At 36.6% G+C, this 19,688-nt stretch overlaps 1 protein-coding gene across 1 annotated transcript in view; it reads left to right on the top strand.

Annotated features, from left to right (window-relative positions):
• Positions 1-19,688, top strand: part of LOC115887359 (transcription initiation factor TFIID subunit 1) — a 58,449-nt gene that overhangs the window by 12,777 nt on the left and 25,984 nt on the right. The window contains exons 5-6 of the mRNA XM_030906779.1: positions 18,381-18,584; positions 19,214-19,402. Coding sequence (XP_030762639.1) covers positions 18,381-18,584; positions 19,214-19,402 — 393 coding nt within the window. The remainder of the gene's footprint in view (positions 1-18,380; positions 18,585-19,213; positions 19,403-19,688) is intronic.

Raw genomic sequence — 19,688 nt, 5'->3', positions numbered from 1 at the left:
TTGGATTATTTTTTATTTGTGCGCGTAAAAGAGTGATTTTTTTTAGTTTATTGTTTCCAACTATTTTTTGATATTTTTCCAACTCCATGATAATGTGTTATAAATAATAAAAATATAAATAAAATTGAAGGATAGGTGGAATGTCAGTCAACCACTTCCTTTTAAAAACACCGACCAATGAAAACTTTTTCAGGTAAGGCATGCGCAGTTAAATGAATATCCGAGTGAAATAGACTTATGCAGAATCCCATATTTCTCTTTCACTGTTTGGGCTTCACTTTTTGGAGATTAGGCTGAGTATATTTTAGTTATATGTATATATTTTCCGGACCGTTATTTGACATAAATAATAACCTTCAATTTGACAAGAGTTTGATAAGTTTCAAAAACGTTTATTCGAGTTCATACGCATCTGCGTCCGTGTGTCGTTTATCGTTCCGTCACACCAATCATATTAGACAGTTTTCGAAACGCTTAAAAAGTACCACCGGTAGCCGCTAATTGACAAGAATGACATACGAAATGTCATTTAACCATATATATATATATATATATATATATATATATATATATATATATATATATATATATATATATATATATATATATATATATATATATATATATAGTAGTATTAACAGAGAGATATATCTATATAATATATATATATATATATATATATATATATATAATATATTATATAATATATATATATATATATATTAGCATATATATATATATATATATATATATATATATATATATATATATATATATATATATATATATATATATAATCGAAAACACCCATTTTACCCTGAGGGTGAAATGGGTAAAATAATCTTATGATATAATATATAAGTCGCTCATATATAATATATATATAATATATATATATATATATATATATATATATATATATATATATATATATATATGTTATTGTTGTATATCCATATATATATATTAACTAAAGAATATCGACTCCAAGCTGAATTCTGTGATGCCAAGCCGGTGAAATGGGTATATAAATCTTCTGAAAGAATTTGCATAAGTCGCTCAGTTAGCTGTGCTCAAGCGTAGTGCGCAAGTCTTTATTTTGAATTATCGATCGGATAACCAGAGCAATAAGAGACTAGACGCTAACACCAGCTGTTCATTCGTACGGCTCCGTCCAACTTCGTACGGCTTTCGTTTGCGTTTCTGTTCGACAATTGGCTAATCTTCAGAATAAGGGCTAATTGCGCTGTTGCGCCAGTGTCTGCCTAACAGACGAACTTATGTGAAATATACATGGACCGGTTATATAGCTGTCTCTAACTCGGCTTCAACTCCAACACATTGCAGGGATAGGCGATAATCCGTATATATTTCATATGTATATGCCATTTAACGTATATCTCTAACGTCACCCCCCGCTATCTTACGGACGATAGATATAACAAAAAGGATAACGTTACGCATGCGCAGAAGTTGTAAATTTGTCTCGATCTTTTTCTCTCCGAAACTGGTTCATTTCATGTTTAAAATATATGAAAAGTTTTGTTCTGAAAGTTTATTTAGGTTTAGTTTAGAATTAACCAGGTGTGCTAGACGGTTTGTTTTGTTTTATTTATAATTTTTTAGGTGTTTCGAGAGATGTTTACTACATTTATTTCCTATTTATAAAGCGTAAATAAAAATAAACATTACCTGAGTGTCTTAATTTTTTTTATTTTATCAACCCAACTAGCATTTATAGTGGCAGATACGTAACTGCTACTATCAAAGCCACTACAAAGTGGGCGGTGACCATCGGCGGCTACGTCGTATATTCGTAGCTGCTACGTAACTGCGACCAAAATGGGGAAAGATTTTGAGTAGCCGGGTAGTGTCTCGGGTAGTTTTTGCCACTAAAAGAGTTACTATAATGTGTTACTATAAAGTAGCCTACTGGTGAATGCGACTTATCCGGTACGAAGCTGCCTAGTCGCGGGTTCGTGGCAGCCAAGTGTTATCTACCGACATATGGAACTTTCGTTAAACAGTTGAACTTTATTTGCAGCGACCTCTTCAAGCAATTTCACATTTCATAAAAATAAATGTCATGATGGAAAATAATTATGGAAGCCATTATTATTTTTTCGATATTTACCGTGCGATTTTAACGCCTTTTTGAGGTAAATTCCAGAACGCAATCAACTTTACTGAATAAAATAGTAGGTTTATATAACAAAATTTTCGAGCGCCTCTCAAAATATTTCAAATTATTATATTATTTGCAATAAAAACTCATGTAGTGATTAAGAAATAATAAAAATTTGCTTGAAACCGGGGTCAAACTTTAAAATATTAGTCGACCGTCAGAAATAACAAAATAACTAAGGAAAGAAGCTTTAATCTAGGTATATTTAGCTTAAAAACGCATAATGTTTGAGCCATTTGGCTGTTCGTCTAAAAATTCATGAAAAAAATATGGCCGTTTAATCCGAAAAATACTTTATAGTTCCATATGATTCCACAAAGTACCGGGAACTATAACATATTAGGCCAACCCTACCCGTTTGGACCTTTAAAATCTTCGGGTTGATAAAGTGGCAATTGTAACTACCCAGAAGCGACTTTATAGAAACAATAACTTTTTTGGAACTACATGGTCAACGATTTTTTGGAACCATAAAGTGATTTTTTCCAAGAAAGTTCCCTGCGCCACCAAATTGCCACTTAATTGGAGCTTATGCAGGGCCGTCGGAGGCACTTTTTTATTTATTTATTTTTTTAATTTTTGAAAGTATAGATGCCACATTCTAAAAATATTTAATATTTTTCATAACAGGGTTGAAGTATATTTTTATATCTACCAAAGTTATACTATAACAGACAAAAATAGCTATAGTTACTTTTTGAAAATGCAGTTCTGTACATTTTTTCGCTCATTGGATATGTAAGACTATTCCAATAACACAAAACCATAATCTATGTAATAATAATATATAATAATAATAAATCTATACCGGGTGGTATTTAAAATCTAACAATTTTTAACTATAATTATTCTCTATTTATTTTTAACATAATAAAATAGTCTAAATTGCTTGGTATATCGGATGTTTGTCAGAAGTGGCTCACCCCTATAACTTTTTTATATTCAGAGAAGAAATAACAAGATTTGGTATATTAGTATATGACATAAATTAGGATTGATTGGCATATTCAACTGTTTAGTGTGTGTAAAAAGTGTGTACAACTTTTGATTTTTAAATCGCACCCCTGGTATTTTTTTTAATTTATTGGAAAAATAGATTTGATCGTTTAATGTTTTTCGTGTCTTGTCCTGGCCAGTTAAAAATGCCCAAATCGTATTTTTAATCATATCTCGATTTTTCAAACGGAACGAGGCCGACTCATTAGCATATTTGGAATTTTTTTTTGGAATTTTTTCTTCTTTGGATTATATTGATTCTTTTTCAACTTGGTATTTCGAATCAAATTGTCGTTATGAACCGCATTTTACAATTTCAAATAAACTAAATGCGAATATGTCATCTGATATTTCATTCTATTCAAAGTGCCATTTTCTATCAAATAAAGTAAAAAAATACGGAGGGTGGCATTTAAAAATCAAAAGTTGTAGTAATTTCCGGTAAAAGAGGACGTGATCGAAAACAATTGAATACGTCAATCAATCTTGATTTATGTCATATACTCACGTACCAAATCTCGTTTTTTTATCTGAAAAATTAAAAAAAGTTATAGCAGTGAGCCACTTTTTAGAAACACCCGGTATAGACGGTCAAAATTGCTTGGTAATAGGGTCGAAACTAAATATAATGTTATTTTCCCTGCTAATTGAAATGACACACCCTATAGTTTATAAAAAAATAGAGAATTTGTCATTATAATTAGACTTTGTGAAAATGTGTGTGAAAATTTGCGAAAATGTAGGTGTTCTATGTAAGTATCCTAGTCCCGTATAATCGAAAAAAAAACAGAAATTATGATCGATGACATTCCTCATATAATTTTACATATAAAATTTAATCGATTGTCATTTCTAAGGTAATTTGAGGCCATTTCTTAGGATCATATGGGATGTGTGTATTTATCATTAACCTTTCTATTTTCTATTTTTTAATAAAGATTTTTTTAACTTAATTATTTTTTTATTATATATAATATAAGGGCGGCAATTTAAAAATTTGCACCGGGCGGCCCAAAGTCTAGCGACGGCCCTGGTGGCGACTATACATTCCATTGGTGCCACTATATCGTTCCGCCTTGTCCTTTGAAGTTCCCACTTGGAGACGCGACGGCTAAACAGAATAGGACGCCATTAAATTTTTTAGTAAACATTGATACTGTGCATTACTTGTGCATACTTGACAATACATTTTTTTGCACTTCATTATACCAAAACTGGCCATCGCCCATGGCTCTTATGGGACAAGAGCTTGGTGTTCCAATTAAAGTTCTACTATCCCTTGGCAATTCTTCAAGTTCGAGTTCGTTTTTCAGTACCCTCAATAAATCGTTCAGAGCTACATGAGGTATAGAGTATTTTAACGCCCACTCTTTTAGCTCTTGTTTTATATTGTTGTTGGTTTCCAAATTAGTTCTCCTCTGAGATTCAGTTTCAGATAAACTAACACTACACTCATCTTCAGAAGCAGTTTCAAAAATATCACAGTCACTACCTGATTTATGATGTTCATCGGTAGGATTATAGAAAGATGTAGTTTTTGTTTCTGATGTTGATGCTTCGGCTCGCAGTGATTCCTTTTGTTTAATTCTTCGGTAGAAAGTACTAGAATACCTAAATTTCTTTTTATTCACCTTAGGCATTTTACAAAATTTTAATAAAGCTTAAAAGCTAGTAAACAAACACTAAAACAGAGCAGTACACGATGCAGTCTGAGGCATGTACATTTATTAGGGTATATTAAGTTATAGTCACTATAAAGTAGCCGTTTTTGATCCCCGTGACTTTTTAGTGGCAATGGATGAGCGACGGCTACTTTATAGTGACCTAGGAAGGTAGCAGTAACCATTTTGCTACTTTCAATGCTACTATAAATTAGAAGTAACTAGGTGTCGTGGCCGCGACTACCCCGTAACTTAAATTGTTACTATAAAGTAACAAAAACTTAATGGAGGCATTATGGTAGCACTTGTTAGTAACCGCTACTTTGAAAAGTTACTATAAAGTTTTTGGTCTTTTATGGTGTCATATTTGAAGATTCGGGTAGTTCCAGCCACTTCTTTAAATTACATGTTTGCGACTTGCAATCGGGGTGTTTATTTTCCACTTTTATTGTAGGTAGGCACTAACCGGTCACTCTCGAAATATACTTCAAAGTGACTATCCCTTATAGAGTAACATTTTAAGTGGCAGAGTGGGCCCAGGAACTATACTTTAGGGGCAGTGACATTTTAAAAAGGACTGGGAACTATATTTGCTAGTTGGGAATAGATACCCTGAAAATCAACATTTAGATATTAAATAAATATAATACAGACAAATAACACAATATTCATTGGCTATTTGCACTATACTAAACACCTACAATATAAAGAGTTTTTAATTTGGCAATAATAGATTTTGATTTCATAGCGAATAATGCGAATAAACTTAACGTCAACAGCAAGCGGGTCGCGTGGAACGATTCCGAAAACACTTTTACGGAATCTGTCAAATAGCAGCTAAGTTAAAGTATACGTCTATAAGGAACATAAAACCATAACCAAGGTAAGCAGCGGAATACAGCCTAAATGTAATATGATCTAACATTTTTTAAATAAACCAATAAGATATAGGTTAAAAACAACAAGAGACGACGCATGACGGATTTATATACAGGGTGTCTCAGAAATAACTGCAATTATTTTAAGGGGTGATAGATCTCGATAAAAGAAACCTATTTTCTCTTTATCGTTTTTCAAATAAATCCAAAATAACGGAGTTATTTTACTTTGAAAATTTCCAAAAAAAATTTTTTTTGCTAAAATTTTGAGAACCACTGGATATTTTCTGGATTTTCGTTCTTGTAAATTTAATCTACTACTTACCTATGTTGTCATATTATCAAGAAATTATATTTTTTAACTAAAAACTAAAAAAAATCAAAAAATTCCGAATTTTCAAACATTTTTTTTCGCGAAAAGAAACTCATAGGCGTGTTTCTGAGGTTGAAATATACTACTAGTTAAAATACTTGCACTTATTTCAGGGACACCCTGTATAAACTCATCCATAGTAAACTTAAAAAATGGAATTTTTTTTTAGTCAAACAAAAATAAAAGAATGAACTGGTATGGGCGCCACCTGCTTTTTTTCTGCCATCATTTGTCGAAATCTTCCCTGAGTCGTAAAACAGAGTATACACGTCTGGCAAAGGATCATTAGCAATAGGAGGTTTTCAGTGCGATAAAAAAAGATGTTAAAGCTACAAAATATACTGCAGTGCCAACAGAGACGGATAAAGTGTCTTTTCCCTACCATCGTTTAGGGGAAGTGATACGACGAGAGAGCCTCTGCGAGAGGGGGCGGGGCTTTAAGACGTTTGTGTGGGGGCTACCCGTAATAGAATAGAATAGAAAATAGAATCGGTATCAGTTAGATATCGGTGTGGTTTATCATATAATCATTATGTATATAATATATAATATATTGTTACGGATTCCGTGGGTCCACTATTTAAACTCACGATAAAATACTTAACGAATTTATTTGTCTCACTCTGTACACACAACTTATACTATTTACAACACAAGTTATGCAACTACTATTACTCTAACGGTATTTCGCGGTATTTTCAAACTTCAGACTTCAGACTATCTTCAGACTTGTCCAACTGTCGAAGCGCGGGCCTTATATACCCCCTGGCGATGGTTTCTGGAATTTTCTAAAGAATTCTATAATTTTCTTTTACTTTCTGGCGAATGCGCCAGGTTCCTCAATGCACGTTGCGATTATTTAGCAGTATGCAGTTATGCAACCAGTAATACACCTTGACATTGCCCCCTTCTCAAATTTGATCGTCTGATCAAAGGTTTCCCTGTCTGGTATCTCTCTTTCAATCGATTCAGATGAACTTCCACTTTCATCTTACTTCTAGGGCTGCGTTGAATCCGGCACACAACATATCATTTATCCTCTTGATGACTGTATAAGGACCTTCCCATGGCTTGGAGTTAACTTTGGGGACCTTCCTTTCTTTTGCGCTGTGGGTTATACAACCATACCCTATCGTCCTGTTGAAATCCCGTAGAATTAGCTCTGAGGTCGTAACGAGCTTTCATCCGGTCACTGGCTAGCGTAATCTTACCACTCACGGCCTTATGGATTCCCAATAACCTTTCATCAGTTCATCCGCGCGTAGTCCCTACGCCCGTGGTGCTGTCGTCTGGTGATCCGAACATCAAGTCACAAGGCAAACCGTAATTCTCGACCAAATAAAATCTTCGATGGTGAAAGTCCGGTGGTGTTGTGAACTGCACTTCTATATGCCATTAGGAATAGTGGTATATGCTGTGATCCCAATCTCTTTGATGTTCCATCCACCACTTTCGAGAGACGTTCTTCAATGGTCTTATTGAATCTCTCGACCATCCCATCAGACTGCGGATGTAAAGCTGTCCTAGTCTTGTGAATACCAAGCAGATCACTACATCTTCTGGAACAGTCTTGACTCGAAGTTCCCTTCCTTGGTCAGTGTGAAGCTCTAAAGGAATTCCAAATCTACTGAAGACATTATTGACTAATACTTCAGCTACATTCGATGCTTCTTTGGTTTTGGAATGGCGAAAACTTCTGGCCATTTACTGAAATAATCCATCGCCACTAAAACGTACCTTGTTGCCCCTTTGTGCGTTTCCAGGGAATGGGCCTGCAATGTCAACAGCACTTTCTTTCGAATGGCAGTCCAACGTTATATTGTTTCATTTTTCCCCTAGATCGAGTGCTTGGTCTTTGGCTGGCTGCACAAATTTTACATTGTCGACACCATTTCTTGACATCTTCGCAATAATCCACCCAGTAAAGCGATCTCTCAGCTTGCTCAAGGTCTTGCTTTTACCCCAAGATGGCTCCCAGTTTTACCACCGTGAATTTCCTCCAATACCTGGGTAACTTTCTTCCTTGGTACCAGTAACTGAGTTGCCTACTGTGCTGCCATCCGCACTTTCCCATATGTGCTTTAACAATCCATTCTCAATAACCAGTGAATTCCACTGAGCTCCAGAGAGCTTTGAAAACGAGCCCTCTGTCCGCAATATCCTGCCACGGTGGTCTCTCGCCGTTACCTTCCTTTGAGCCGTAGTATTGCCCGGCGATGTCTGGATCTTCCATTTGGTCTTTCTCAATTGTGTCGTCGTCCACTTTCATCGGTTCCAAACTTAAACTCCTTATTATAAATAGTGCTCTTCGCGTTGTTCCGTTTTACAGCAGTGCTTACAATCGATTTGACAGGGTCTTCTGGATAAACCGTCTGCGTTACCATGCATCTTTCCAGCACGATGTTGGATGGTAAAGTGATATTGCTGGAGCTTCTCGAGCCATCGTGCTATTTGACCTTCAGGTTGTTTCATCTCCATAAGTCACTTGAGAGCCGCATGATCTGTCCTAATTAAAATTTCTTGGCCATACAGATATTTATGGAAATGATCAACTGCTTTTACAATTGCTAGCAGCTCCTTCCGGGTAACGCAGTAATTCCTTTCTGGTTTAGATAGAACTCGACTGTAATATTCTATCACTCGTTCTTCGCCATCTTGCACTTGTGATAGCACTGCACCGATGCCGATGTTGCTGGCGTCGGTATCCAGGATATACCTCCCCTTTGTTGTTGTGTGTAGGCTAAAAATAGGACTTGAACATACAAAGCCGCCTTGAGTCTTCCAAAGGCTACATCACAATCGGTGTTCCATTCGTAGCCGACTTCATCACCTGCCGGAAGTCTATGTAAGGGGTGCAGCTATATTGGCAAATCCCTTGACAAATCTTCTGTAATAGGTGCATAAACCCAGAAACCTTCTAAGTTCATGTTTGTCGCGAGGTTTAGGCCAACCTTTGATTGCAGCGATTTTCTTCTGGTCGGTGTAAATTCAGTCTGCTGAGACTACATGGCCCAAAAATTCCACTTGTCGCTGGAATAAGCTACACTTCTTCGGGTTTAGCGTATGAGTGAAAATTCCGTAGCTTGTGCGGCCGAAGACTTCTTCTAAATTTAGCAAATGCTCCTCAAAAGTTCTTCCCATAACCAATACATCGTCGAGGTAAACCAAGCACGTTTTCCAAGTTAATCCTCTTAACACCACCTCCATGAGACGTTCTGAAATGGCTGGAGCATTGCATAATCCAAACGGCATGACTTTTGAATTGGTATAGTCCGTTTCCTGTAGAAAAGCCGTCTTTTCTTTGTCTTCCCTCGTCCAGACCAACTGCCGCAGTATCCACTCTTTAAGTCGAGAGAGTGGAGAACCAGCACGAACCTGCCAGTGTGGTTAACGTGTCGTCTATACGTGGCAGTGGGTAGCTGTCCTTCTTAGTGTGACGTCATTGAGCTTCCTGATAGTCCACGCAGAATCGTGTACTACCATCTTTCTTCGTCACCAAAACAACAGGAGATGACCATGGACTTGATGATTCTTCGATAACTCCATCTTCACAGCATCTTATCTACCATTGTCTCCATTTCTTGTTGTTTGGAAAGGGCACCCTTCTTAGGACGTTGTCGAATCGGCTGAGCATGACCAGTATTAATCCGGTGCTTCACAAAATCCGTTCTTCCACTGTTGTTCTTCTCAAAAATACTGCCATGCTTTGAAGCAGCGGAACCGCTTAGCCTTCTGTTTCTCCTCAGATGTTGCGATCCCCCATGGCTGCTCTAGATGTTTTTGTGTTTCTTTGGATGCCATTTGTGTAACAGCTGACGGCACTTCATCACATCGGGTGACACTTCTCTACGGGTTCGCAGATGGCTATCTTGTCACCTTTTTTGAATCTTGACACAATTCGGGAAAACATTCGCAATTCTGATCGGTATATTCTTGTCAGTGTTCACCAATGACTTTCCTACTAAGTACCTATCTTGTTTGTTGTCGCTACTTTGTACCAGTCCAACACAGCAATTCCAGCAATTTTCTCTTCCACTTTACCGAATACGATCTTCCTGGTATTACCAGGTATCACCACAGTTTCCGCTGATCTTACATCCATTCTTCCTTGGTCCCTCGTCTGGAGATAACATGAACTCTTCGTTTCCGATATTTAGGATATTTCTTTGGTGATCGAACGAAAATCCATGTTGACGAATCACATCCATGCCCAAGATGAAGGTCATCTTCAATATCCGCCAACTAAACGCTATGCGGGAACTTCAAATTTCCTAACTTCAGTTCGACGATAGCCTCTCCCCGTACAACGGCTATTTCCCCGTGACTGTACGTAAACACACTCTTCTTCTCTCAGAGGTATCAGCTTCAACCCTTGCACTGAGTTAGCCTCGTACCAACGATACCATAGCGCCAGTGTCCAAGGTACAGTCATTCGAATTCCCTTTCCATTGACTTTCCCGTCGATCACCAAACTGTCAGCGGTTCTTCCTAGACTCCTAATGGAAAAAATCACCTGGGGGCTCTGAAATTCTCCCAGTCAATACTTGCCCCTTAGTATTGACTGATTTTTAGTTTTCCTGGTGCCTATTGTTCCTCTGGATGGTGAACGGGATCGCATTTGAACGCGGCAATCCTGCTTGATAGGCGGCCATTCCCGCCACATCTATAGCACCTTATGTCCTGGGATCTTCTGGTTCTCTGTCTGGTTATTGTTGACTCCCCTTGTTTATTAGTAGCTCACATAGTTTGTCGAATTTTCTACACATCAACTCCAAACTTCTGTGGGTACTCTCGGGCTGTTCCCCCTCTACCGTTACCGATCTTATCTTCGGTCTAGGGATGGCGCTAAAGCAGCTTCTGATTTCCAGCGCCCTGACCAGTGCTTCAGCTGCTGGTAGAAAATCGGGATATTTGCAGCGCCCCTCTGTAATTCGTTGTCCCTCAGTCCGCTGATAAAGCACTGAGCAGCGAGAGTTCCTCCCTAAATCCTTCCGGTGCTTCAGGATACGCTAGGTGTACCAGCCGACGTAAGTCAAGTTTCAATTCCTGCAGACTCTCTCCCGGACCTCTGCAGGCGTGTCTTTGATCTGGGCCTGGTAAAGTTGATGTCGATGTTGGTCGCCATATCTTCTGTCCAGTGCAGCGACCAAAGCTCTTGGTATTCCTGCTGTTGGGCTGCAGGAATAGTTTGCAACAGTTCCAGGGCAGGGCCACGCAGCGCGATGACGAAATGCCGCCGCTGCTTTCTCCTGGTCAGTCCATCCGTTGGCAGTAAGCGGCTGGGCTTCAAACTGACGGTGGTACATTGTCCATGTCGTTTGTCCATCGTAGGTCGGGGCCTTAAGGTTCGCTGTTCCAGGACGCCAGAGTGTCCTTGCTTGTACCTTGGTCTTCTGGTAGGTCCATCTCTAATTTTTTCCATTACTTTCTGCTGAAGGCGTTCCCTCCAGATCTTCTACGACTTCTTGGAAATGGACTTCTCCTGTCGATTTTTCTAGGTCTTCAAAATTCTTCTGTAGTCGAAATTCCTGATTTTCTAAAGTTTCTCTTAAGACGGTCCTGATCTTCTTGTCTTTCTTTGGCGGTATGCGCGTTTCTATATCTTCTTAAATTTCCCTCCATTCATTCTTCTGACGACTTTCTAAATTGCCTAAAATTTTTCTCAAGCCGGTCCTGTTCTTCTTCTTTGTCTTGTTGTCGCTTGAATTTTCATATCTTCTAAAATTTTCTCAAGCCGGTCCTGTTTTCTTCTTCTTTGTCTTGTTGTCGTTGAACTTTCAAATCTTCGAAAATGTTCTCAAGCCGGTCCTGTTCTTGGTGTGGACGTCGTAGTTTTTCCCTTCCTTTTCTCTTTCTGATCGGACTCGCTCTTCTTCTCAAGTTCCTTTACGGAGTCTTTCTTGTTCTTCTGCTTTCTCCTTCATATTCTCCATAAAATCGCCTAATAGTTTGCTTACTTCCTCCATTTTCTGCTGTAGTCTCTTGTACCAACCATAAAAATACTCTAATTCGGTCTAAAAATCTTCCAATCCACTTAATCTCTTCTTAAAATCTTCTTGAATCGCACTTCCGACACCAATTGTTACGGGATTCCGTGCGTCCACTATTTAAACTCACGATAAAATACTTAACGAATTTATTTGTCTCCCACTCTGTACACACAATCCTATACTTATTTACAACACAAGTTATGCAACTACTATTACTCTAACGGTATTCGCGGTATTTTCAAACTTCAGACTTCAGATTATCTTCAGACTTGTCCAACTGTCAAAGCGCGGGCCTTATATACCCCTGGCGATTGTTTCTAGATTTTTCTAAAGAATCTCTATAATTTTCTTTTTTTTACTTTCTGGCGAATGCGCCAGGTTCCTCAATGCACGTTGCGATTATTTAGCAGTATGCAGTTATGCAATATATATAACATATACATATTATTACATACATATATATAGAGCACATATTAGTTATTATTATTGTATTATTGCTTAAATATATGGTATATATATATATATATATATATATACATATATATATATATATATATATACATATATATATATATATATATATATATATATATATAATGGAAAATAAATTTCTTGCAGTTTTTTAGGTATATAATAAAATTATATAAGAGTTTCTTTTGCCTTGAACTGCTAATATAGAAGTTTAATTCCATCGTGCTGTGTTCGACATAATGTGGATCAACCTGCTTTCACTACCGGTTCCTGGGGCCCCTACCCCATCATCAGGTGAGCTTGGGTATTTCCACAATATGTCGATAACAGCGCAGAGTATATAAACACGACTTGTCGTAAGGTAGCGGTAAGATATTAAGTCCCGCATCGCGAGATAGCGGCCTGCGTGCAATGGTAGTACTTTCGTACCACCGAGGCACAACTATCGATAGTAAATAAAAGGCTTTTTCGGCTAGCCCAAATTATATAATGGAAAAATAAATTTCTTGCAGTTTTTAGGTATATAATAAAATTATATAAGAGTTTCTTGCCTTGAACTGCTAATATAGAAATTAATTCCACGCTGTGTTCGACATAATGCGGATCAACATGCTCTCACTACCGGTTTCGGGGCCCTACCCCATCATCAGGTGAGCTTGGGTATTTCCACAATATGTCGAGCACAGCGCAGATTATATTTTTTCTATATCAACGGGAGATGCACTAATATCTCACCGACACTTTACGACATCGTCTGTTGATATAGAAGAAGTTTTGCTTGCCGTATCGGTGAGAACCAGCCCCTGGACAGCCCACCTGATGAAGGGTAGGCCCAGAAACCGGTTGTGGGAGTGGGCTTGGTTCCCCCCTTTACGACAAGCAAAACAATTTTCTTTTTTACTTTTTTTCTCTACTTTCGATTTTTCAAATTAAAAAATACACAGCTAAAGGCAAGAAAATATTATTTTATTAATATACACTAAAGCTGTAAGAATTTTGTTCATTTTCATATTTGAGCGGGCCGAAAAACGCTCTTTTACCATCTTTGACGGGAGATGCACCCAATATCTCACTGACACTTTACGACATCGTCTGTTGATATAGAAGAAGTTTTGCTTTCTGTTGTATCGGTGAGAACCAGCCCCCTCGGGACAGCCTCACCTGATGAAGGGTAGGCCCAGAAACCGGTTGTGGGAGTGGAGCTTGGTTCCCCCCTTTACGACAAGCAAAACAATTTTCTTTTTTTTTTTTCTACTTTCGATTTTTCGAAATTAGGAAAAATACACAGCTAAAGGCAAGAAAATATTATTTATTAATATACACTAAAGCTGTAAGAATTTTGTTCATTTCATATATTTGAGCAGGGCTGAAAAACGTTTCTTTACCATCTTTTTGACGTGGGAGATGCACTCTAATATCTCACCGACAACTTTACGACATCAGTCTGTTGATATAGAAGAAGTTTGCTTGCCGTATCGGTGAGAACCAGCCCCTGGACAGCCCACCTGATGAAAGGGTAGGCCCAGAAACCGGTTGTGGGAGTGGAGCTTGTTCCCCCCTTTACGACAAGCAAAACAATTTTTCTTTACTTTTTTTTTTTTCTCTACTTTCGATTTTTTCGAAATTAGAAAAAAAATACACAGCTAAAGGCAAGAAAATATTATTTATTAATATACACTAAAGCTGTAAGAATTTTGTTCATTATATATATATATATATATATATATATATATATATATATATATATATATATATATATATATATATATATATATATATATATATATATATATATATATATAATAACATATTAATCGCATTTTTCTATTAATATGTTTTACGATCATGTGTTGTATTTAATGCAACAGTGCTTTAAACGTAGTTGAATTTTTATGAGGCTTAAGCCTAAAATTGAAATAAAAAACAAGTATTCTAAAAAAAAGTAAACTCATAGACATTTTTAAAAATAAATAAAAAGGATTTCTTATAATAAATAAACTATGTACAAAATTTATTTTAACAAATGTTCGAAAACATTTCCCTGTTGGGCTTCGTCGTACCCGAGCCGATTATAAAACTCCGTCCTAACATTCGATAGTACCGTGTTATGGAGTTAGATCCGGTGTTATGGAGTTAGAACTATCAAATATTGTGGCCCTTAACTCAACTAAATTTGCAGGTCTCTTATGTGGATACCTATAAATTTGTTGCTTTAAGTGACCCCAGAAAAAAAAGTCCAGAGGGGTCAAATCCGGTGATCTTACCGGCCATGGTATGTTGCCTCTGGCACAAATAAGCCGGTCAGGAAAAGCCCTTGTCAGGAATTCCTGAACTGGTCTTGCAGTGTGAACAGGACAGCCATCCTGCTGAAACCAAATTTCATCAAAATTAACATTAAGGGTCCGCACAGCTGGTATAATTTGATTCTGCAGCATCTGCAAGTATTTTGCAGCATTTAAATACCCATCGATCACAAAAGGACCAACAATATTGTCCTAATAAACCTAACCTAACCTATCCAAAATACCGGACCACATATTAATCTTTTGGGGATATTGTGTGCGTAATGGCACAGTCAGATGTTTATTTTCCCGTGACCAATATCTAACGGTTGAAGGATTGTGATGACCATTAAGAGAAAATGATGATTCGTCTGTAAATAAAATGTTTTTTAAAAATTGTTCGTTTTCATCAATTCTGCGTCATGGTCTCACAAAACTGCATTCGTCCAATACAGTCACGTGGGAAAACTTCTTGTATCGTTTTAATTTTGTACGACTTGTATCCATGTTTTTTCAAAACATACCGAACTGTGCGGTCCGGAACGTCAATTCCTCGGGGAATTTGGCTGCTGGAGCATGGCTCACCTGCTTCTACAAAAGCACATACATTTTGATCCCTCTCGACTCTTTCTTCAGGAATAGGACGGCGTTCTTGATCCTCGTGGTAGCATTTACCACACTGGTTAATGCAGCCAGATTGCTTAAAACGATTAAAAATATTAAAAATCGTTTGGCGCGATGGGACCTGTTGATCCGGGTAAGCAAATATAAATTGCCCAATAACTTCTTCGGCACTTTTAGCTTTGCTGTACCATAACACAATATTTATTTTTTGCTCACGAGAATACATTTTTTAAAAAATAACTATTAAGTACTTCTGAGGCAAGAGCCAGACTGGGAGCTGGGAGATCCAGTTAAGTGGGGACAGTAAACACGACGGACAGTGTTGCCATTCTATTAAATAGAAGTATGTTGGCTTATCCCAAATCCTAAATCTTAAATCTTATCTTGCCTACTTAATAAAATATTAAATAAAGTACAAAATAATTTTAAGAATGTTTTCTCTAGGCACATAACTTCTTTCTAAAACGAAAAGCAACATGCAAAATTTTGAAATCATTTCTGAAATAGCAACTGATTAAAGTGCAATTCTCTGAAATGGCAATACTGTCCAACGCACGATCTTCCCACCACCCACATGTCGCCCCGCCACCGTCGCGTCGGTCGGCGGCGGCAGTGACAAAAGAATTAAGGTTGTCGCCCACTAGACCGCGGCGCGGCGCGACTCTGGGAAGAGAATTTTTTCCGGCTGCGAAGAGACTGCGCCCACTATAGCGCGCTTTTGAAACGCGGCAACGCTATTTAGTTATAGTCGAAGTGTTTTTTACTTACTGTAGTTTAGTTTTTAAAGCAATAAGTTCAAGTACGGACGAAAGCGTATTTTTTGTGCTCTTCTAACAGAGGAAGAGGAAGAGGGGGTGAGGAAAAGTTGGACTCATACGATTAACAAAAAAAGAAAGAAGTTTGGAGAATTTGACCATCTTTTTCCAGATTTAATAAAAGACAAGATCATTTTTTTCAGTATTACAAAATATAAAGGAAACATTTTACGCACTCCTCAATTGAGGGTTTTAGAAGCAAAACACCGGGTATCTCTACTCATCATATTTTTTCAGAAGAGACAAATTACTAATACTTTTGATAATTCTTATTTATTCTGATGTGTATATTAGTTATGTGGTCAAAAAAACCCTGATCTTTTTTATATATTTAGGTAATTAGAATTTAAAAATTGGAGATTGTCACTTTTGTCAAGAAGTGGAGATTGCCGGTTTTGCTTTTACACCCCTCAATTATATTAAATCTTTGATAGAAAAAACATTTCGTCCATCTGTCTCTAGTGAGGGAAGAAAAAAAATATCACATTCCTGAATCTGTTTGAAAAATATCATATCATGAAATTCGCCTAATTTACCTTTAAAATACAATTAATTCTACCATTGATACGTATCACTAGTTCCTAGTCAAAAAGCCAACTGAAGAGATTCGAGATGCAAAATTATTTCCGTTGTGAGTACGCACACTGCAACGCGCCGAAACGCAGAAGACGGAAAAAAGTTGCTAGAGAAGTCTTCCGACTTCTTGACGGAAATTCCGCGGCGCGCTTCGGCGCTGCGCGCTCTAATGTGCGTTGGTCCATTTAAATACATGGGAAGCATACAATAGAAATTTCCACATAGCGCCGCGCCGCGTCGCGCCGCGGTCTAGTGGGCGACAACCTTTAGGCCGAAAAAACTTTGTAAGGAGTAGCTGAACAAGGTTGCCGGGTTGTTAGGTTATAGTTCGATACGAGAACAAAATTCTCGGTAGATCTTAAACGAAAATCAAAAGTATAGAAACACAAAATAAAATATAATATTTAAGTCCAAAATTAGCATTCCTATGTGTTGTAATAATAGAGCACTCAAATAAAACACAAATAAAATAAATATAACAAGAATTAGAAATAGCTAGGGGTTTTATTTAATATTAAAAAATATATATTAAATTAAATAATATTTGTATATTAATAAAAACATAATATAAAACTGTAAGAAGTAGGGAAAGCAGTCACTTTTTATCTTTGTACAAATTTTGATCAGTGATATCTAAAATTAATTTCATTTCAATGGGAAAGCTGTAGCAACTTTCAACTCTTTTTTTATATTAATATATTTTTAGACAGGAAGAGCACTAAAATGTTTGTCCGTATTTAGTTTGTTTCTTAACTTAGATTTTGTTTTTGTTTACATTTTTTGGGGGAAAATGCGGGTTTAACTTTAGTAGATGAATGAAATAAAATATTTTCTAATGATATCATCTTCGGGCCTGTCGCCAGTACCGCGCCTAATAAGGAGTAATAGGGATTTGTATGAATATCTCTGTAACTCTGCAACTAGACAGAACGATGACCTATGATTACTAAACAAAAGTAATAATAAATAATTAATAAACATAACATTATCAAATAATAAAGTATTATTATACAGATTCCAACGCGTTGGTCGCTTAATTTTTAGTACAAATATGTCAAATTTTTTAAAGTTCTTGTATTGTAAAGACTGAAGACGCAGTTGATCATATCGATAAATTTTTTGTTTAATCGGTAGCTTACAGACGATCGGTAGACCTGGCAACTCTGTGATGGCGGCGCGGGAAGGGAAATAAAATAATGGCGATAAAGCATCGATAAAGGGCAGGTGGATGGGTATCATGAGTAGGTGGGAGGCGGTGGCATTTGCAAAATTTGTTGTCTTATTGGAGTTTGTCTAACTCGACAGTCGTAAAGGAAGTGGAAACGGGGAAGTTGTTATCCATCTCTGTTTAAGCTTAGACTTTTTATAGGCGTTTCATTCCAATGCATGTAATTCCTATGCCTAGATATCAAGTTACTAATCCTGTATATGAAAAATATCAATGGAGTTTTAGCACATGCGCCTGTTGAGTCCGACTCGCACTTTTTTATATATTATTTGTTATTTCTGATAAGTACTCTTACTTTTAGGTATTAAGATTTTCAAGATTATTTGGTCCGGGTAAGCCAACCAGTTTACCAAATATTTGGAAAAATGTTAGGAAGAAACGGAAGAAAAGAAAGCATAAAGAACACGATTCGGATTCATCTGATGATGAAAAACCAAAACATCGGGGATGGTTTCCTGATTATGCTTTAAACGTATCTCCAGATCAAATTAAAAGTGATGATGAGGTAATAATCTCTCGTAAATAAATGAAACAAGTTTAAATTGGCAAGTGCCCATAAGGAAAATGTAAATACTATTTGGCGCTGTTCTTGCAGCGGACCTGATCCAAGGTTTGTGATAATTCCGGAGCAATTCGGCATTTTCCGTAATTATATTGGAAGAAATTTTTTATTCAAATTTAATATTACTTTACTTTGAACACATTTTTATTTTTATTTGAAAATAGACCATGCTACGGAAAAAATAAAAAAAAATCATCAGTGGAAGTGGAAAATATTTCAACCAAAATTTATGTAAGGATGGAGGTAGTTTTCATCCTTCCTGTACTTTTTATTGTTTTTTTTTGTAAGTCAAATGTTAAAGTGCTTAGCAAAATATAGACAATCCAAATGTCATTCAAATTTGAACAGCGGATATTTAAATATCTTAAAAAATGTAATTATTTTGTTTGATTGCCTCTAACAGGCAAACGAAATACTTTTGTAAAGAGGTAAATTGTGTGAATGAATTTATTTTGATTCAAAAATACGTATAGTTCTGTATCCAGGGAATATTGAGACACCCTGTATAGTTGTAAAGTACGTGCAAAGAAAAACTGATTCAACTTCAAATTGAAATATCAATTGGTTTATAGGAGAAGTTTTTAAAAGCTATTGAACATCCTAGTGAAAGTAATAAACAAGATGCCGAAAAAAAAGACGAGTCTGGTCCTAAAGCGGCAGATTGGCGATTTGGACCTGCACAAATTTGGTATGATATGTTAGATGTCCCAGAAACAGGAGATAATTTTAATTATGGCTTTAAAGTAACCAATGAGAGAATGGTAAGGTGTATATTTTTATTATCTTTAAATTTATAAATATTACCGGCTTTTATATACTTACTATATAACTCATCAGCTACATCGTTAAAAAAAAGAAGAAAGGTATTTTTCTTCTTAGACAAACATCGGTCAGTAATAGTTTTCTTGTAGGCAAAATAAATAAAAGCTGATATAATAGGAGATAAATGGCTGTAATTGTGTGTCCAGTAATTGAGATATCTCTTCATAACTTCTAATATTACATGGAATTGATTTAGGGTCGCAATTGATTTAAGGTCGCAGTAAT

The sequence above is a fragment of the Sitophilus oryzae genome, unplaced genomic scaffold (genome assembly GCF_002938485.1).
Source record: "Sitophilus oryzae breed Bouriz unplaced genomic scaffold, Soryzae_2.0 scaffold_562_pilon_pilon, whole genome shotgun sequence".
Taxonomy (NCBI): domain Eukaryota; kingdom Metazoa; phylum Arthropoda; class Insecta; order Coleoptera; family Curculionidae; genus Sitophilus; species Sitophilus oryzae.
Note: the sequence above shows the minus strand (reverse complement) of the source record. Positions and strands in the feature narration are given on the sequence as shown.